The sequence below is a fragment of the Salmo salar genome, chromosome 03 (assembly GCF_965601325.2).
Source record: "Salmo salar chromosome 03, fSalSal1, whole genome shotgun sequence".
Lineage (NCBI taxonomy): Eukaryota > Metazoa > Chordata > Actinopteri > Salmoniformes > Salmonidae > Salmo > Salmo salar.
Window position 1 is genome coordinate 52,829,418 of NC_138293.1, and position 17,009 is coordinate 52,846,426.

A 17,009-nucleotide genomic window follows, 5' to 3' on the forward strand; every position below is an offset into this window, starting at 1 on the left:
CAGCCTGTAGTGTGGTTTTCCACTTTAATTTTGAGTGTGACTCCAAATCCAGACCTCCATGGGTTGATAAATTGGATTTCCATTGATTATTTGCGCGATTTTTTTGTCAGCACATTCAACTATGTAAAGAAAAAAGTATTTAATAAGATTATTTCATTCAGATCTAGGATGTGTTATTTTAGTGTTCCCTTTATTTTTTTGAGCAGTGTAGTTTAATCAATGACTATACAAAGCCTGAAAAGTTTAAGCAAAACTATTTATGAAAATGTTTCTTTGGAGCCAACTCTATTCCAATTGCCAAAGACCTTATCAATTTTACCTGAACAGAAGGGCAAAAATAGACAGGACAAATTATTTCTTTTTTATTTTATTTTTTAAAAAGATGAGAAAAAACGTGATGGTCCACACTCAAGAAGTCACATAAATCAGCAAGGACAAAAAAACGTAACATGAAACAGACCGGTCTAACTCATCTCCACCCTGCATAGCCCACACTGGAGATGACCAATCTCAGAGGTTGACATCGGCCCCTTCTGGCTGGCGGTCTGGCAATACATTTGTTTCAGAATTACGTGCTGCACTTTGCACTAGAGGGCAAACCAGACCGAATCCAGCAAACAAGGGCCCCTGGGATTGGCTAAACCAATGCTATTGAATCCAGGCAGGGACGACAACAGGTTAAAGGGATCTTGTTTAGTCCAGCACTGGCAAGCATGGATGCCTTGTGGTCCCAATAAACCATACATCACTAGGGCTTTTATGAATTCTGATTGCTAGAACAGGGAACAGGTTGAGAAAAGACCAATCTGAATTGGGGAAATTATAACTGCTCCATGGTTAGACTACATCACCCACACCTGCTGGATGAGAACAAACTGCTTACCGTCAGTCTCGTGAAAGGGGAGGTCATCAGCACAGAGCTATCCAAACAGACATGATGATTCAAGATGAGCTGAATGGTAGTCAGATATCACAGCTACAACTGCTTTTTACAGCCTGGAGAGGATTTCCTTCAATTACTCTCATTTGGAATTTAAAATACACCAATGGCTGACTTGCACCCCCCCCCAACAGACAATCTAATTGGCTGGCGGGGGGGTACAAACCTGTCACAGGAGGCGCTTCTTATGTAAAGGGGGGGGGGGGGGGGGTTGCCATGTCAACAAGATCCGTGCCTGTACAACAGAGGCCAATGTGACTGAACAATAACACTATGTACAGGCAGGTGAGGGGGGTCAGTGTCTGTTGAGTTTAAGCACAGGCTAAGATCACGAGCTGAACTTAGACATGTAAAAACATGATTTCAGTGACTATTGCACAATGACTCGCCATGTCTTTCCACTGGTCTTTGACGTTTTAAACCTCAGAACATCTAATCAAACATTACAAGAAAGCAAGAAAAAAATATTTCAAACATTGCTTAGGAGTACTAGTCAAGTTCTGGAGGATGAGAATTAAGTGATCATACAGACACACACTGACCCCTGATCTTCCTTCAGCACTCCCCTTTCACAAACACACAATGGGGTGTGGGAGAAGAGGGCACCTAACGCATTCTGTACTCTGAGGTCTTGGACACCTCACAGAGCTGACCCTTGAAGTCTATGTCAACGGTGAAGTCCAGGTCTCTCTGCAAACAAAAAAAAGACATACAAAAACAGGTTAAAAAGAGTGGACACTGGATAAGCACCCAGCTTTAAACCAAAGAACAGTACGGAACACCATGAGACAGAACAGAGAAATGTAATCATTTCTAGTTTGGGAAAATTATACCCAAGAAAAATAGGAGGGGGTAAACAGACTTACAAGACACTCAAACCAACAGAAGGTTTAATAAAAAAAAATAAAAAAAAGTGGGCTTGGAGACTAAAAAAAGTGTCCTAACAAACTTAGACGGGGAGGTTTTTCCTCTTACGTTGTTTTTGACATTGGGCTTCATATTGATGTTGCCGAAGATCTCCTCTCCAGTCTTCACAGTCAGATAGTCGTCCAGGTAGAATACAGTCTGTTTCCAGTGGGTGTAGGGGGACTCTGGACCTGGGGAGAGGAGAAACAGGACAGGTTTAATATGACTTCACGTAACAAAATATCCCTTAAAAACCAGATTGTTTCTGCGCCGTAGTTTCTGTCTTACATTTATTCTCAACTATTGATGACTTGGCCTGTCATTTAACATAGACTTCATTTATGAGGATTCAGTGAACAAATCTATTACTGTGGTGCAGAAGGTTTACTGGGGGGGGGGGGGGGGGCTGAGCCTAGACTCACTGGTGGAGAAGCCCGTCCTCTTGTGACAGCGCGTGAACTCGATGTTGAAGTACGTGACGAGAGCGTGGATGTAATCATTCCTCTTCACCTGCAAGCAGAAGGGCGAGGTGAAGGACAGGTCGTCGATCTTCACTGTGTAGATGTCCACCTCCTGGGGACAATGTGGAGGGGGGGGGGGGGGGAAACAACGTGAGACTCCGATGACAAGAAATGCAAAATCCTGTTTGAACTGGTGGGATTAAGTGGAGATGTGGTGTTGACACGAAAAGTCACAATAGGTTCAGTCAAGTAATCAGATTCCAAGTGGGGGGGGGGGGGGGGGTCAGAGAACTGTGTGTTTTGGGGGAGGCTGCTGAGTGTGATTGACTCACCTTGATGAGGCAGGCGCTGCTGACCAGCTGTTTGGGGTCCACCACATCCACTAGGGGCTCCTTGATGGCCACCTCCTTGATGCAGGACATATCAAAACCATACACATTCTCCCACCCTGTTACAGAGAAGATATTGGGTTACCACCACACCTGGGCAGATGGCAAGTTTAAAAATCAACTTGATATTAAATTGTTGTCTGGGCATTAGTCTTTCCTTTCAAAGAACATGGTTAGCTTTGCTAGGTCTAGAAGTGCACACTTCAAAGTCCAGACTTGTTAGCCAGCTAGAGCAGAGCTGATATGGACAACTACTACAGGGGTGGCAGGTAGCCTAGCAATTAGAGGCGAACCAGCAACTGGAGGGTTGCTGGTATCAAATCCTAGATTCCATTGCGCAAGGCATTTAACTCCCCAGGGACCCAGTGTGGCATCCCCTGCACCTCTCCATCTTTTGGAGCATTTGGATTAAAAGCAATAGTAACATTTAGGTTGGACCTTGTGCAATTGACCAATATAGTGATCTTAATAAAAACACAGTACAAGTAAATGTTATATCACAAATTGTTGCAGAGTCTAAAATATGCTTTTGGCTCCTTTGACTAACTCAACGGTGAGTGTTCTGAATCTGCTTCGATAAGTCATTGACCACAGAATCCAATGACAAAGTCCCTTTACTATCTCCTCTCGAACCAAAAACATGGATACAACGCTGGCCAATTCGCACCAACTACATTACCCCAAAATTTAGAGGAATTCTCACAGTGGATTTTATAGTCCTTGTACTGCCTGTCCTCAATGGCTGTGACATACAGGGTAGCCCTGTCTGGGAAAATCAGGCCCTCTGGTTTCTGGGAGAGAGAAAGGAAGAGGGGAAAAGAGCATGGCAGGTTAATACAGTTAGGAATGACAGATTAACAGGCTATTCAGAGGCCTGACATTTAGTGGCTGTGTGGAATCATGGCACAATGACTGCTTGTGGGGTGTGCACATCAGTCTGCATGGGGTGTTGAGCCTCCAAAGAGGGAAGCCAACTCCAGACAGAAAGTAACTAATACAATACACTTCAAAAATGCATAATTTGATCTGACTGAATATTGTTACAGCACATGCATTTATACATGGTAAGGAAGACAGTTTAGTTTACATCAGCGCTATAATATCTGAAATGTTCCCAATAAGTCAACCCAGCAACGCTGCTGGCGAGACCCACTGGAATGAGGTTTACTTTATGGTCAATTCCACAGCAAGTCAGGAACTTAATCTCCTAAAAGCCTTGGTATATGGCCAAACAGTTTAACACATGCCACTTGTTCCTGAAGATTTCAATATAGAGAATGAGAGCAGTTAAGACATTCAAACAAGCATTTAAGTCTATTCCATAACGTACTAATTAAATATACTGACTGGAACATACCAGCCACTTGTCCCTGGCGTAGATGACAGTGTTGAGCATGGACTCATAGAAGAGGCAGTAGCCCATCCACTCTGAGATGATAATGTCCACTCCCTCTACAGGGAGGTCCACCTCCTCCACCTTCCCCTTGATGATGGTCACAACTGAATGGGGAGAAAATAGGGATGAGTTACAACTAAATAGCCATAACATTACAATGGTTCAACCTGGCTTGAGGTAAAGGGTGACTGAAAACTGAAGTGGCAGGGGGAAGTATTGACTTACTATGGTCCATTTTGTTGGCCTTGACAATCTTCACAGCATAGTCAGAAATACTGCTGCACTCAATCTGAAAACAAAAGCAGGGATTAGAGAGCAGGCCTTTGAGTGTCTCAGGTAATGACAACTAACCAGAACCATGGTGTCCTTTTGTGAACCCATCAAGGCAATTGAAGCCTACTGGGAATTCATGGGCTTTCTATGCATTCATTATAAAGCAAATAAAACAGGTCTTGATGCAAAGCATTCACATCTGTGAGATAAAAACAGGTATGCATACACAATATGGTATGACAATAGAGACATGTCACACAAAGAATGGTGAAGCTGCATCACAAGTTCTGAAAGTACTACAGACTTGACAGTGCATGGCAATAAACGAGGTATGAGTCTCCTCCCCGTTCGCAAACAAGGTGGGGGTACTTACGCCTATGACTTTCTTAGCCCCCGCTTTGGCTGCAAACATGCAGAGGATGCCAGTCCCACTGCCCACGTCCAACACCACCTTGTCCTTGAACAGGTGCTTGTTGTGGAACATTGAGTTCCGGTAGGTCAGGGTGCGCACCTCATCTTTCAGCATCTCCTACAGAGCAGGACATGAGATTAGTTAAGGCAACGCTTAACGAGGTGAGTCCTTCCAACTGGGAAATATACATGCTTGAACATTTGACAATGTACCACCCATCTCAATAGCCTCATTGTATTTTTTCAGATGGGCTGACCACAATTTGGTTCATAGCAGCATAACATGGGTCTTTACATTTACATTACATTTCAACCATCTTGGTTGTGGTACCAATTTCCTCACCAAACAAACATTTAAATGACTTTTTTCGGCAATACCTACCTCATGGATACCGAAGTGGGCATATGAGTCAAAGTAGTAGTCCTTAGAAGTCATGTCTTCTGCTGCTGGCTTGGCCGAGCTCTCCCCCTGAGAAATCTCACCAAAAGAGATACCAGTCACAACCAACCCCAGACTGGCAATGACCATTTGACATGTATGAAGGTGGTCCAGCCAAACCAGTTACAGCCAGGTAGAACATGCCGATATAAAATTACCATTGAATAGATGGTGTTTAGTATTGACTAAGTTGCTCAAAAAAATAAACTTAAGTTCATTGTACAATACTTCCAACGAATTAGATACAATTGGAAGTACGGGTGTGTGGTGTTAAATTTACGTAGTTGTAGCTAAACCCAAGTTCAGTGTAGTGCATGAAGTATTATTTTCTCCGAGCACAAAGGGGGAGAGAAAGCACATGGTGATTTAGGCCTTCACTGACTTACATGTAACGTTGAGACAGAAACTAAAAAAGTAGAAAGAGTTAATCGAATGGGGCGCACTGAACATAACGTTACTAGCGAGCTCCACTAATTAAATGAGCTATGCCTTATTCAAGGATTGGCAGGACACAAACTAACTCAAATAAATCGAGTTAAAATATTGGTTAATAACTCCTCCCGGGCTGCCGGCTAGGTAACGTTAGAAGCACAGATTAGAACTAACTAGTTAACACCAATGACTAACAATTATTAACGTATGTAGTTAACGAAACGCATTTGGATTAAGACGGACCTTGAGCTACATAAATAAAATGCCGGCAAAATGAGCCAGATTCGCTTTGTGAAACGCTGGTTAGCATTGCTAACCTAGCGCCCATGCGGTCTAACCCCGATGTGCGAGCTAGCGATGGATCACACAACATATACTTCTGTCATTACTAATCAATTTCCCAAATATATTCATAAATCAGTAACTAGAATTATATGACAACCGCGTATACAAAGTAAGAGTTTGCTGTGCTAGCAAACACGTGACGACAAATGAATGAGCCTTGCCGTGTAGGGTGCCTGGCTAAAATGGATGCTTTGATAGTGAAGTGCGTGTGTTCTCTGAACTAACAGGCTCCGCCGGCTACAATGACATTGGAAATATAGTTACTTTAGCTTAGTGAAAATACTTACATTTCAAACTACAGAAACAAATTATACGTAGTTTAAAATGTGTTACACCACTGCGCTTACCTCCATTCTGTCCGTAGTCTCCGCCATTTCAATTCCGTGTGGGCATGGATGCAGACTTACAGTGGTATTAAAACGCACACCTTTGAGCCCCCACCCTTTGACGCAAAATACGGTTCCTGATTGGATCCGTGTTGCTGGCACCTCCCATACGACAGCCCCAGTTTCGCATAAATATTTCTCATTGGTTCACACTTTAACCTCAAATTCAGCTATGATTGTGGTTGGCTAAAACTGCTACAATTCTGTCTAAAGAAAGGTTATTGGATTAAGATCTTTGCTTAATCTATCATGTAGGTAGTGCTCGTCAATAACTAAGTATATGACCACTAGGGGCTCCCGAGTGGCGCAGCGTTCATGCTTCGAACACACCGACAGTGCCATTGCGCAAAATAAACCCAGAAAAAAGGAACGTCCCTTTTTCAGGACCCTGTCTTTCAAAGATAATTCGTAGAAATCCAAATAACTTCACAGATCTTCATTGTAAAGGGTTTAAACACTGTTTCCCATGCTTACTCAATGAACCATAAACAATTAATGAACATGCACCTGTGGAACATCATTAAGACACTAACAGCTTACAGACAGTAGGCAATTAAGGTCACAGTTATGAAAACTTAGGACACTAAAGAGGCCTTTCTACTGACTCTGAAAAACACCAAAAGAAAGATGCCCAGGGTCCCTGCTCATCTGCGTGAACGTGCCTTATGCATGCTGCAAGGAGGTATGAGGACTGCAGATGTGGCCAGGGAAATAAATTGCAATGTCCGTACTGTGAGACGTCTAAGACAGCGCTACAGGGAGACAGGACGGTCAGCTGATTGTTCTCGCAGTGGCAGACCACGTGTAACAACACCTGCACAGGATCGATACATCCGAACATCACACCTGCGGGACAGGTACAGGATGGCAACAACAACTGCCCGAGTTACACCAGGAACGCACAATCCCTCCATCAGCGCTCAGACTGTCCGCAACAGGCTGAGAGAGCCTGGACTGAGGGCTTGTAGGCCTGTTGTAAGGCAGGTCCTCACCAGACATCACCGGCAACATTGTCGCCTATGGGCACAAACCCACCATCGCTGGACCAGACAGGACTAGCAAAAAGTGCTCTTCACTGACGAGTCATGGTTTTGTCTCACCGGGTTGATGGTCAGATTCACGTTTATCGTTTAAGGAATGAACGTTACACCGAGGCCTGTACTCTGTTCAGGGACACATTATTCAATTTCTGTTAGTCACATGTCTAATAGTCACTTATGTCTCAGTTGTTGGCAAGTCAGTTAAGAACAAATTCTTATTTACAATGATGGCCTACCCCAGCCAAACACTAACCCGGATGACACTGAGCCAATTGTGCACCGCACTACGGGACTCCCAATCATGGCCGGTTGTGATACAGCCTGGAATCGAACCAGGGTCTGTAGTGACACCTCTAGCACTGAGATGCAGTACCTTAGACCGCTGCGCCACTCCGGAGCCCCACTTGCAATTGCAAATGTTCTTATGCACCTTTATTTGAACAGGGAAGCGTTGCAGTGGAGCCAACAGGCTAGGGACACTGAAGCAAATATGGTATCAGAGGTGTCAAGGGATTTTAAGTCCAGCAATGCTCTGGAAAACTGGCCCTAAAAGAGTCAGAACAGATCTTCAGTTGGAGGTCTCATCTGAAAGATTGAAATATTGACCACCACCTTTCCCAGAGGACGGTTTCATTGGTATGCTCAATATTAGGCTTTAGTTTCAATTTGGTCAAGCGCTTCATTTGTTTAGTATTTGCAGAAAGTGCAGAGCAGACATTATTGATGAGGCATAGCAGTAGTACCAGCTAGTAACATTGAGCTTACTGCTATGACTAGAGGAAAGTTAGGCCTTCATTGTAAATATGAATTTGTTCTTAAGTGACTTGCCTAGTTAAATAAAACTTAAATAAGATTAAAAGAAAGGTGAAAGGCAAAGGATGGACACATTTATATTGGGGGGCAAGAAACCAACTTACTTCAGTTAAAAAGCCAGACTCCATTTATAAAACAATTGTATTATTTCTCTCAAATCTTTGTCATTAAAATAATATGCCATGTAAAAAAATGCACTTAAAGTAATTTAAATATGGCAGATTTTGTGCCACCCAAGGGTCCAACTTTGAGATGAGCAAATCGTCAACATTCCACCAATGAGTTATTGTGTATGTCGTGAACAACATTAGTGTGAGAAACAATAGTGAAATCGGCGGTTCGCCATCAAAATAAATGTCCCCCATTGAAACTGATTCAAACTGATAAAAATAGTATAGTCATGGCACAATTGGACTAGATAATTCAACAAAGAAAGGTTGGAATGTTGTTATGTATATACATATATATTTAATTGTATTTATTTTTTACCCCTTTTTCTCCCCAATTGGTAGTTACAGTCCTGTCCCATCGCTGCAACTTCCGTATGGACTCAGGAGAGGCGAAGGTCGAGAGCCGTGCGCCCTCCAAAACACAACCCAGCCAAGTTGCACTGCTTCTTGACACAACGCCCGCTTAACCCGGAAGCACCAATGTGTCAGAGGAAACACCTTACACCTATCTGGTGACCGTGTCAGCGTGCATTGTGTGCATTGCGCCTGACCCGTCACGATGTGACAGGAACATCCCTGCCGGCCAAGCCCTCCCCTAACACGGACGACGCTAGGCCAATTGTGCGCCGCCCCATGGGTCTCGCGGTCGCGGCCAGCTGCGAAACCTGGACTCGAACCAGGTTCTCTAGTGGCACAGCTAGTACCTTAGACCACTGTGCCCCTCGGGAGGCCGCTGTTTTATATATATATATAATTGCAATTCAGAATTGCATTGGGGCATACTTATATATACTGCTCAGCATAACCTATGGATTGTGCACCTATGAAATGGTGTATCAACCTACTCAGTGACACCCACAGAACACAACTATGTAGAGTTTACACAAATATTAGCATCTTAGCTCTTATTGCAGGACTCTGAAACCACTAAAATGAGCAACATTAGGCTCACCAGTCAACCTATGTCTATTGAACATTCATATTGCAATGTACAGATTAACCTATATTTTGCACCCATGAAATTGGGTATCAGCCTACTCAGTGACATGTACAGAACACAACGATGTAGAATTTACAAAAATATTAGCGGCTTAGCTCTTATTGCAGGACTTTGACTTTTGAAAATCACCTTTCCAGTCAGTCTATTGTGTGTATTGGACAATCATATTGCACTATACAGCCTAACCTATGGATCGCGCACCCATGAAATGAGCTATCAGTCTACTCGGTGACACCCACAGATCACAACTATGTAGAGTTTATACAAATATTAGTGTCTTACCTCTTATTGCAGGATTTTGATTGTGGGAAATCCCCTTTCCAGTCAGTCTATTGTGTTTATTGGCCATTCACATTGAACTGTACAGCCTAACCTATGGATTATGTACCCATTAAATGGGATATCAGCCTACTCAGTGACACTTACAGAACACAACTGTTGGAGTCTACACAAATATCAGCTTCTTAGCTCTTATTGCAGGACTCTGAAACCACTAAAATGAGCAACATTAGGCTCACCAGTCAACCTATGTCTATTGAACATTCATATTGCAATGTACAGATTAACCTATATTTTGCACCCATGAAATTGGGTATCAGCCTACTCAGTGACATGTACAGAACACAACGATGTAGAATTTACAAAAATATTAGCGGCTTAGCTCTTATTGCAGGACTTTGACTTTTGAAAATCACCTTTCCAGTCAGTCTATTGTGTGTATTGGACAATCATATTGCACTATACAGCCTAACCTATGGATCGCGCACCCATGAAATGAGCTATCAGTCTACTCGGTGACACCCACAGATCACAACTATGTAGAGTTTATACAAATATTAGTGTCTTACCTCTTATTGGGGAACGTTAACTGTGGGAAATCAGCTGATTATACAGCCTATTGTGCCTATTTAACATTCATATTGGACTGTAGACATGAGCGTTTTATGTTTTGTAATAGTATTGAATAAAAACAGTGCTGAATAGAAACTTAAACATGAACTCACTTATAAAAACAGCAGCTCTTGCTGTATTCTTTGACAGTGTCCCTCTGGTCATTGTTTTAAAAGCTGTAGGCAGTGTGATTTGAGCTATCTGATTGGCCAGCGCAGTAGGCACACTCGATTTACCAACAGATCTCCCGGTCCTCCAGGCAGGCAGAGTTAATCTTTTCAGACAAATTAAATGGTTAAATAATGGGAACACTTTGCCTACCCGGTGCCAGGGCTTCTGAATCAAGTGCACCGACCGCCAACAGTGCAACACAAATAATAAAAAGAAGGAGCGCAAGCCTTTATCATTGGCTTTTCTACAGAAATGTTTGATGATCGACTAGGAATGCCTTGAAGATCGATAAGGTTTTATTAATTTATTTTTATTAATTTATTTCACCGTTATTTAACCAGGTAGGCAAGTTGAGAACAAGTTCTCATTTACAATTGCGACCTGGCCAAGATAAAGCAAAGCAGTTCGACACATACAACAACACAGAGTTACACATGGAGTAAAACAAACATACAGTCAATAATACAGTAGAAAAATAAGTCTAAATACAATGTGAGCAAATGAGGTGAGATAAGGAAGGTAAAGGCAAAAAAGGCCATGGTGGCAAAGTAAATACAATATAGCAAGTAAAACACTGGAATGGTAGATTTGCAGTGGAAGAAAGTGCAAAGTAGAAATAGAAATAATGGGGTAATTGATGACCACTGGTTTCGGCTGTACAGTGCAATATGAATGTCCAATACACACAATAGACAGACTGGGAAGTTGATTTCCCACATTCAAAGTCCTGCAATAAGAGCTAAGACGCTAATATTTGTGTAAACTCTACACAGTTCTGTTCTTTGAGTGTCACTGAATAGGCTGATAGATTAGATTACATTAGTTTCTTAGTCAGATGCACAGGGTTGCAGGGGTAGGAAGTCTGGGGGGCAGGAGGGGAACAGGGGGAGCATGTAGCTGCCTAGTGGTGACTATTCAGCAGCCTGATGGTCTGGGGTTAGAAGCTATTGGCCAGTCACAGTTTTTGACATGATGCTTCTATACTGCCCACATCTGAGTAATGGAACAGGCTGTGGCTCGGGTTTTGAGGTCCTTGATGATCTTCTTTACCTTCCTGCGACACCTGGTGTTGTAGGGGTCTTGGAGGTTCAGGAAATGTGCACCCAATGGTGCGTTTGGCTGAGCGTACCACACTCTGTCCAGCCTTGCGGTCAACAGCAGTAGAGTTGCCGTAGAGTTGCAGCCCGACAATATGCTCTTGATGGAGCTCCTGTAGAAAACTGTGAGGGCCCTCGCAGAAGACACATTTCTTCAGCTTCCTGAGGTTGAAGAGTCGCTGTCGCACCTTCTTAACCACGATGTCCGTCTGGTTTGACCGTTTCAGTTCCTCTGAGATTTGTACGTCAAGGAACTTGACATTTTTGACCATCTCCAGGTGGCTTCATTGATGAGGATGGAGCCGTGCCCAGCCTGGTTCCTTCTGAAGACCACAATCAGGGGACGGCCCGTCAGGAAGTCCAGGACCCAGTAGCATTGGGAGGAGTTCAGTCCCAGGGCTGTGAGCTTTGTGGTGAGCTTAGAGGGCACTATGGTGATACCCCATTTAATCGGTGTACAATCCATAGGTTAGGCTGCACAGTGCAATATGAATTTTCAATATACAGGCTGACTGGTGAGCTTAATGTTGCTAATTTCAGTGGTTTCAGAGTCCTGCAATAAGAACTAAGATGCTAATATTTTTGTCAACTTTTTGGGGTCAAATTAACTAATAATTGTCTTTTGTTGAATTTATATAACAATATTGCAACCTTGTTTAGCATTATCTAGTCCATAACTGAGGCATGATTTCACAGATTGTTTATGTTTCATTAGTTTCAATGGGGGACTTTTATTTTGAAGGCAAACCGCTGATTCCACTATTGCTGCTCACGCGAATGTTGTTTACAACACTGGTGAGTGCGAGACAAGCGAAAAAGAAGCGCCAGAGTCTGCGCAAAACGAACACGTCTAGTGGTCGCGCTGCTTGTGCTGTCACGAGCCTTGTCCAAGGCTACCGAGTAGCGAATTCACATAAATTATTGACGACATCGAATTGTCTTCGTTTAGCCATCAGACACACGTCATTATTGGAATAGATACATCGTGGAAATACGATTGTGTGCTGACTGATCACGGTCAACTGGTGATGTTTTCCAACGTTTGATATAGCTAGCTAGCCAGCTAACGTTAGCTGTTTAGCTAGCTTGCCGTGCGTGACTCACTGACAGTCAAAGATCAGACCGAGTCGCTATTTTTTGGCATTCTGCTTTTTCTCTGATACCTGTATATATAACTTTAATATATTTAGCGGGTAAATATAGTTAGTTACAACTGAGTGTACTTTAACGGTCATCTGCTCGTGAACGAAGGAAAGGTTTGAATGAATTTGCTAGCCAGCGGAAACGTCGGCTAGTTAACACGGATACACTTGGAGTAACCAATACTGCTGGCTTGCTGAGTTGATCCACGGCACGGCCATCCAAACTAGCTAATCTACATAGCTAGCAAATGTGCTAACAAGCTATTATAAACGTGCTATCTTTGGTAAAACGCCAAGGAAAGAAACTGTTAAAAGTTGGTTAGCTGGCTAACTAGCTAGGAAACAAGGTAACATACACTGTACTGTAACACCAGCTGACGTTTGATAGCTGACCGTCGACAATTCATTTTCTACGAGAAAGGCCGGAGTGAGGACAGAGAAACGAGTAAAAATGCCGGCTGTGTCGAAGGGAGATGGGATGCGCGGATTAGCGGTGTTCATTTCGGACATACGGAATTGTAAGTGTATTTTTTTTTTCTCCATCATTGATTAGCTTTTCAACGTCACATGTTATTATAAACATTTGCATGGTGGACGACATTTGGTCGACATACATTTGTTTGCAAGTGTGCCCTGAAATGTAGTGGTGTAAAGTGAAACATCTAGCTAACCTAGATGGTAAGGAGATAGGAGGGGGTTATAGCTATGGAGAGGTCATTCGCGGTCACAGTTGCTGCTGCACCGCATCCCTTTTCCATTTGCGCTACCTACTAGTGTGCTTGTGATGATACACGGTCGACCGTGATGTTGTGTTGTGTCAGACTCGTAGCATACTACTAGGCCGCTACTCATTAGATGTTGCCACTGCTGTTCACGTCACCTGCACCCGAACAGAAGCAGGGTAGCTGACTGTTGATATCGCGACGGGCCACCAGGGTCAATTTTGCTCTGGTTTTTTGTGATAATACATTTATCAGGCAGTCGCATAGGGCGAAATGAAGCAATACTGGATGGACAGTTATGTTGTATCGCTGTTCAGATATAACGTTACAGTAGCTAAACCAGCCAGATGAACGACTGGGTCGATTAGAATTGGTCGCCACTCGCAGCATAGTAGTCGATCATGTGTTTGCGCCTACCTAGTTTAATTCCATTAAGGTATTGTTAATAGTTGGAATAATATACACATGTTGCTAATCCAGTTTTTCTAATTATAGGCCTGGCCTATGCTGAGTGCATTGTCTGTCATAGCGCGCACACACAAATACTTTCGATCCATACATTATACATTTAATGTGCGTGACACTGACATTTTTCATAGCCACTGTCATGATAGGGCAGAAGACTCTTTCTCACTCACTCAAAATACACACACACCTTGTGCACATTAACCCGTATGAAAAAAGATTGCAGTCAGAGTGCAGTATAACTGTAGTAAGAGTGCAGTATAACTGCATTATGCTGCAAACACTGGGTCCAATATATGTTTTTTTACTGCAGTTATTCTGCAATAAAAATACCACAGTTGACTGCAGTTAGTGAACTTTTACTGCAGTTTCTAAACGGCAATCTTTTTTTGTAAGGGAAAATGCAGGCGTTTAGAGTACTAGACAGTGTCTCGCTTACAGCCATGTAAAGCTGGCCCTTACAAAAAAGTGCAGTGACAGCAGTCAACTGTGGTATTTTGGACGCAGTTATACTGCAGTCTAACTGCAGTTACACTTCAAAATTATTGCAGTAAATAAAAATGTTATTTTGGACGTGGTATACTGCAGTGTACTAAAGTTATACTGGGCTCTGACTGCAATCTTTTTTCGTTAAGGGGGCATTTAGGGTACCTTGCCCCTCCTCTTTCAAACATGATAAACAACAGAAAACCAAGAACAGGACTTGAAAAGGTTGCAAGACTGCTAGTGTTGTTGTGGGGTTAACATGAGATTGATTTGGAATAGACTGCTGTCTGAGATCACAATATGACATAGTAGTCTAGATCGAAAAGTTGGAAAACTCAAACAGCACACACCTTACCTTAGTCTAGTGTCTAAACTGCCATGGCAAGGACTGCCTCTATTTGAAATGGACACACAGTCACACACTAATATCTTGACTTTCACCCTTATTCACACCCTCCCCGTCGCTCCTTTGTCCCACCTCTTGTCCTCTTCCCATCAGTCCTCCTGATTTGTACAGTATGGCCTTTTCTCTCTTCAACACAATCAACACAATAGTAATGATATAGTGTATGAGTATCTTTTTAATTACAGATGCAAAGGCCTACACGATGCAACCCTGTATAAAGCTAGCTCAGCCATGATAGTTTTATTGTCCAATCGCAGTTGTTGTATATGTAAAGGATTTTAATGTTTTCATCCTCCCTAGGGCCAGGAGTTTGTCCACATTTTTTGTTTTTGTTTTACCATATGACCTAATTAGAAAAAATCTGGTCCCATCATAGCTCATATAAAACCACTTTTTACAGCTGATTTATTACTATGACATATGCTACAACTACTGTCCAGAGTTGGTTAGATTAGCCTACTAGGCTACTGAGTTCAAATGCCTTCTGTTTAATTTTTCTGTATTTATTTATGCATGTATATTCTTTTACTGCTCTAGGGATATAATTACTGTTTGGATAGCCTTATTTACTATAATGTATTGATTTATACCTTACATTTTTTCACTCTTTATGCGATGCACACTGCAGAGAACACTGGAAGAAGAATTGTCACTGAATTACCACAGTGAATTATTGTAATGTTTGTTTGTGTCAATTAGTCCCATTACGGATGGGTTGCGAATTGACACAAAATACAATTTCATTCATTCACCAGATCAGTAAAAACTGGGCCCAAGTCATAGAAATGTAATTCATAGAATGGACCTATCCTTTCAGACCACTGCAATTCAGCTGGTAACCATTGACATTTAAATTGAACTGACATTTTAACTTGTTATTATAACCACAAACTGCCGGTCCACCCACCGTCGAATGTTAACTTAATGGTCATGTCTATTCAATTATCTATATTTCTATGATTTCAATAGGATTCCTAAAGAGGCTTGACTGTATAATTCAAAACAACATATATTCCCATTCATGTCAACATTCTCTGATGTGCGGACCTCCAACCATCTTTGTGGTACCAGTTGAAATGTACATTTTTGTTCAAATGTTAGTACATTTATGGGCACAACACAACCTTAGATTATAGGGCTGCATGATTCATCAAATTCAGATTGAAATTGCAATATTGACGTGCAATAACCATATCGCAAGAATCTGCAATTTTCTCTGTTCTTTGACAATGTCAATACAACAAAGACTAGACTGCGGTACCTCCAATGACATCCGCTAGACTCTACATGCACAGAGGACGCTGACCAATCACAAGTGGACACTGCATGCACATGCTGGCCAATCACAAGCGTCCCCGCATAAAGCGCATGCTGGTGAGGAGAGAAAGGGCTTTACCAAAGACTACTGTATGAGGTTTGGAAACTATGTGGCTTTACATCATAGGGTGTGTCAGAAACATGAGTGCTTCTAGTGCTAACAAGAATGTTGATTTGGTGCCAAAAAAGGGCGCATCTTCAGTGGTATGGCAGTATTTTGGCTACAGGCAGACCGATGTTACCCAAATGCAAGTGTTGTGCAAAAAGTGCTTCAGAGTTGTGGCGACAACAAGAGCCAACACGACACCTTTTATTAAATAATTTGAAGAATAACCATCCCCTACTTTACGATGATTGCATGGTAAGAAAAAGCGCCCGACAGCAGCCCTAGAGCCGCAACCAGCCACCTAGGTTAAAGGGCAATTCTGCCACATTTCAACCTAATATTCATCACCTCCAGCACCAAACAAGTGTCTGCATACTGTGAAAACGTTTCTATGATCTGTGGCTAAAAATATAAGCAGAGAGGTCCTAAAAAAAATGCTTCTGTGACATCACAGGGTAGGATTTTCAAAACTTGCAACGAGTTTCTACCCCAAGGGGGCTATTTTCTTGCTCCCAAAGTCACCACGAATCTCAGTGTTTGAAAATCACTGTTTTTAAAATGTTTAAACTTTTGATGATGTAATTGGGTCAAACTTTTTTTAACTATATTTTTTTCTACAAAAAACATTTTTGCATATGTTGACACTGGTATTGTGCTGAGATAATGAAAATTAGTGGTGGAGTTGCCCTCTTAAACAGGCCCATGTGTTTTCAAGTATAACTCCCTACGAAAAACATTCTGCACACGTAGAAATCACAGAAGCTGTTGGAGTCCAGGCAGTGTTGCAGCCGGCCATGACCGGGAG

At 42.4% G+C, this 17,009-nt stretch overlaps 2 protein-coding genes across 7 annotated transcripts in view; one reads left to right on the top strand and one right to left on the bottom strand.

The window, feature by feature from the left end:
* Positions 1 to 349: 349 nt before the first annotated feature.
* prmt1 (protein arginine methyltransferase 1) lies at positions 350 to 6,447 on the bottom strand. Of its 4 annotated transcripts, none has more exon segments than NM_001139683.1 (10): positions 350 to 1,630; positions 1,916 to 2,037; positions 2,269 to 2,419; positions 2,640 to 2,755; positions 3,400 to 3,487; positions 4,054 to 4,196; positions 4,318 to 4,381; positions 4,739 to 4,894; positions 5,159 to 5,245; positions 6,340 to 6,395. In NM_001139683.1, coding segments are annotated over 10 exon segments (1,038 nt in total). In that variant the 5' UTR covers positions 6,367 to 6,395; the 3' UTR covers positions 350 to 1,546.
* A 5,926-nt stretch (positions 6,448 to 12,373) lies between these two features.
* Positions 12,374 to 17,009, top strand: part of ap2a1 (adaptor related protein complex 2 subunit alpha 1) — a 55,889-nt gene continuing 51,253 nt past the window's right edge. For all 3 annotated transcript variants that reach the window (XM_082973570.1, XM_082973571.1, XM_082973572.1), the window contains exon 1: positions 12,374 to 13,220. In XM_082973570.1, the coding sequence (XP_082829696.1) occupies positions 13,154 to 13,220 (67 nt within the window). In that variant the 5' untranslated portion in view covers positions 12,374 to 13,153. The remainder of the gene's footprint in view (positions 13,221 to 17,009) is intronic.

Coding starts and splice junctions, on each gene's coding strand:
- prmt1 (XM_014192162.3), bottom strand. CDS start 6,366: ATGGCGGAGACTACGGACAGAATGGAG. Junction 4,382..4,738: donor GGGCTAAGAAAGTCATAGGC/GTAAGTACCCCC, acceptor TTTTGTTTTCAG/ATTGAGTGCAGCAGTATTTC. Junction 2,756..3,375: donor GAATTCCTCTAAATTTTGGG/GTAATGTAGTTG, acceptor TCTCTGTAACAG/GGTGGGAGAATGTGTATGGT.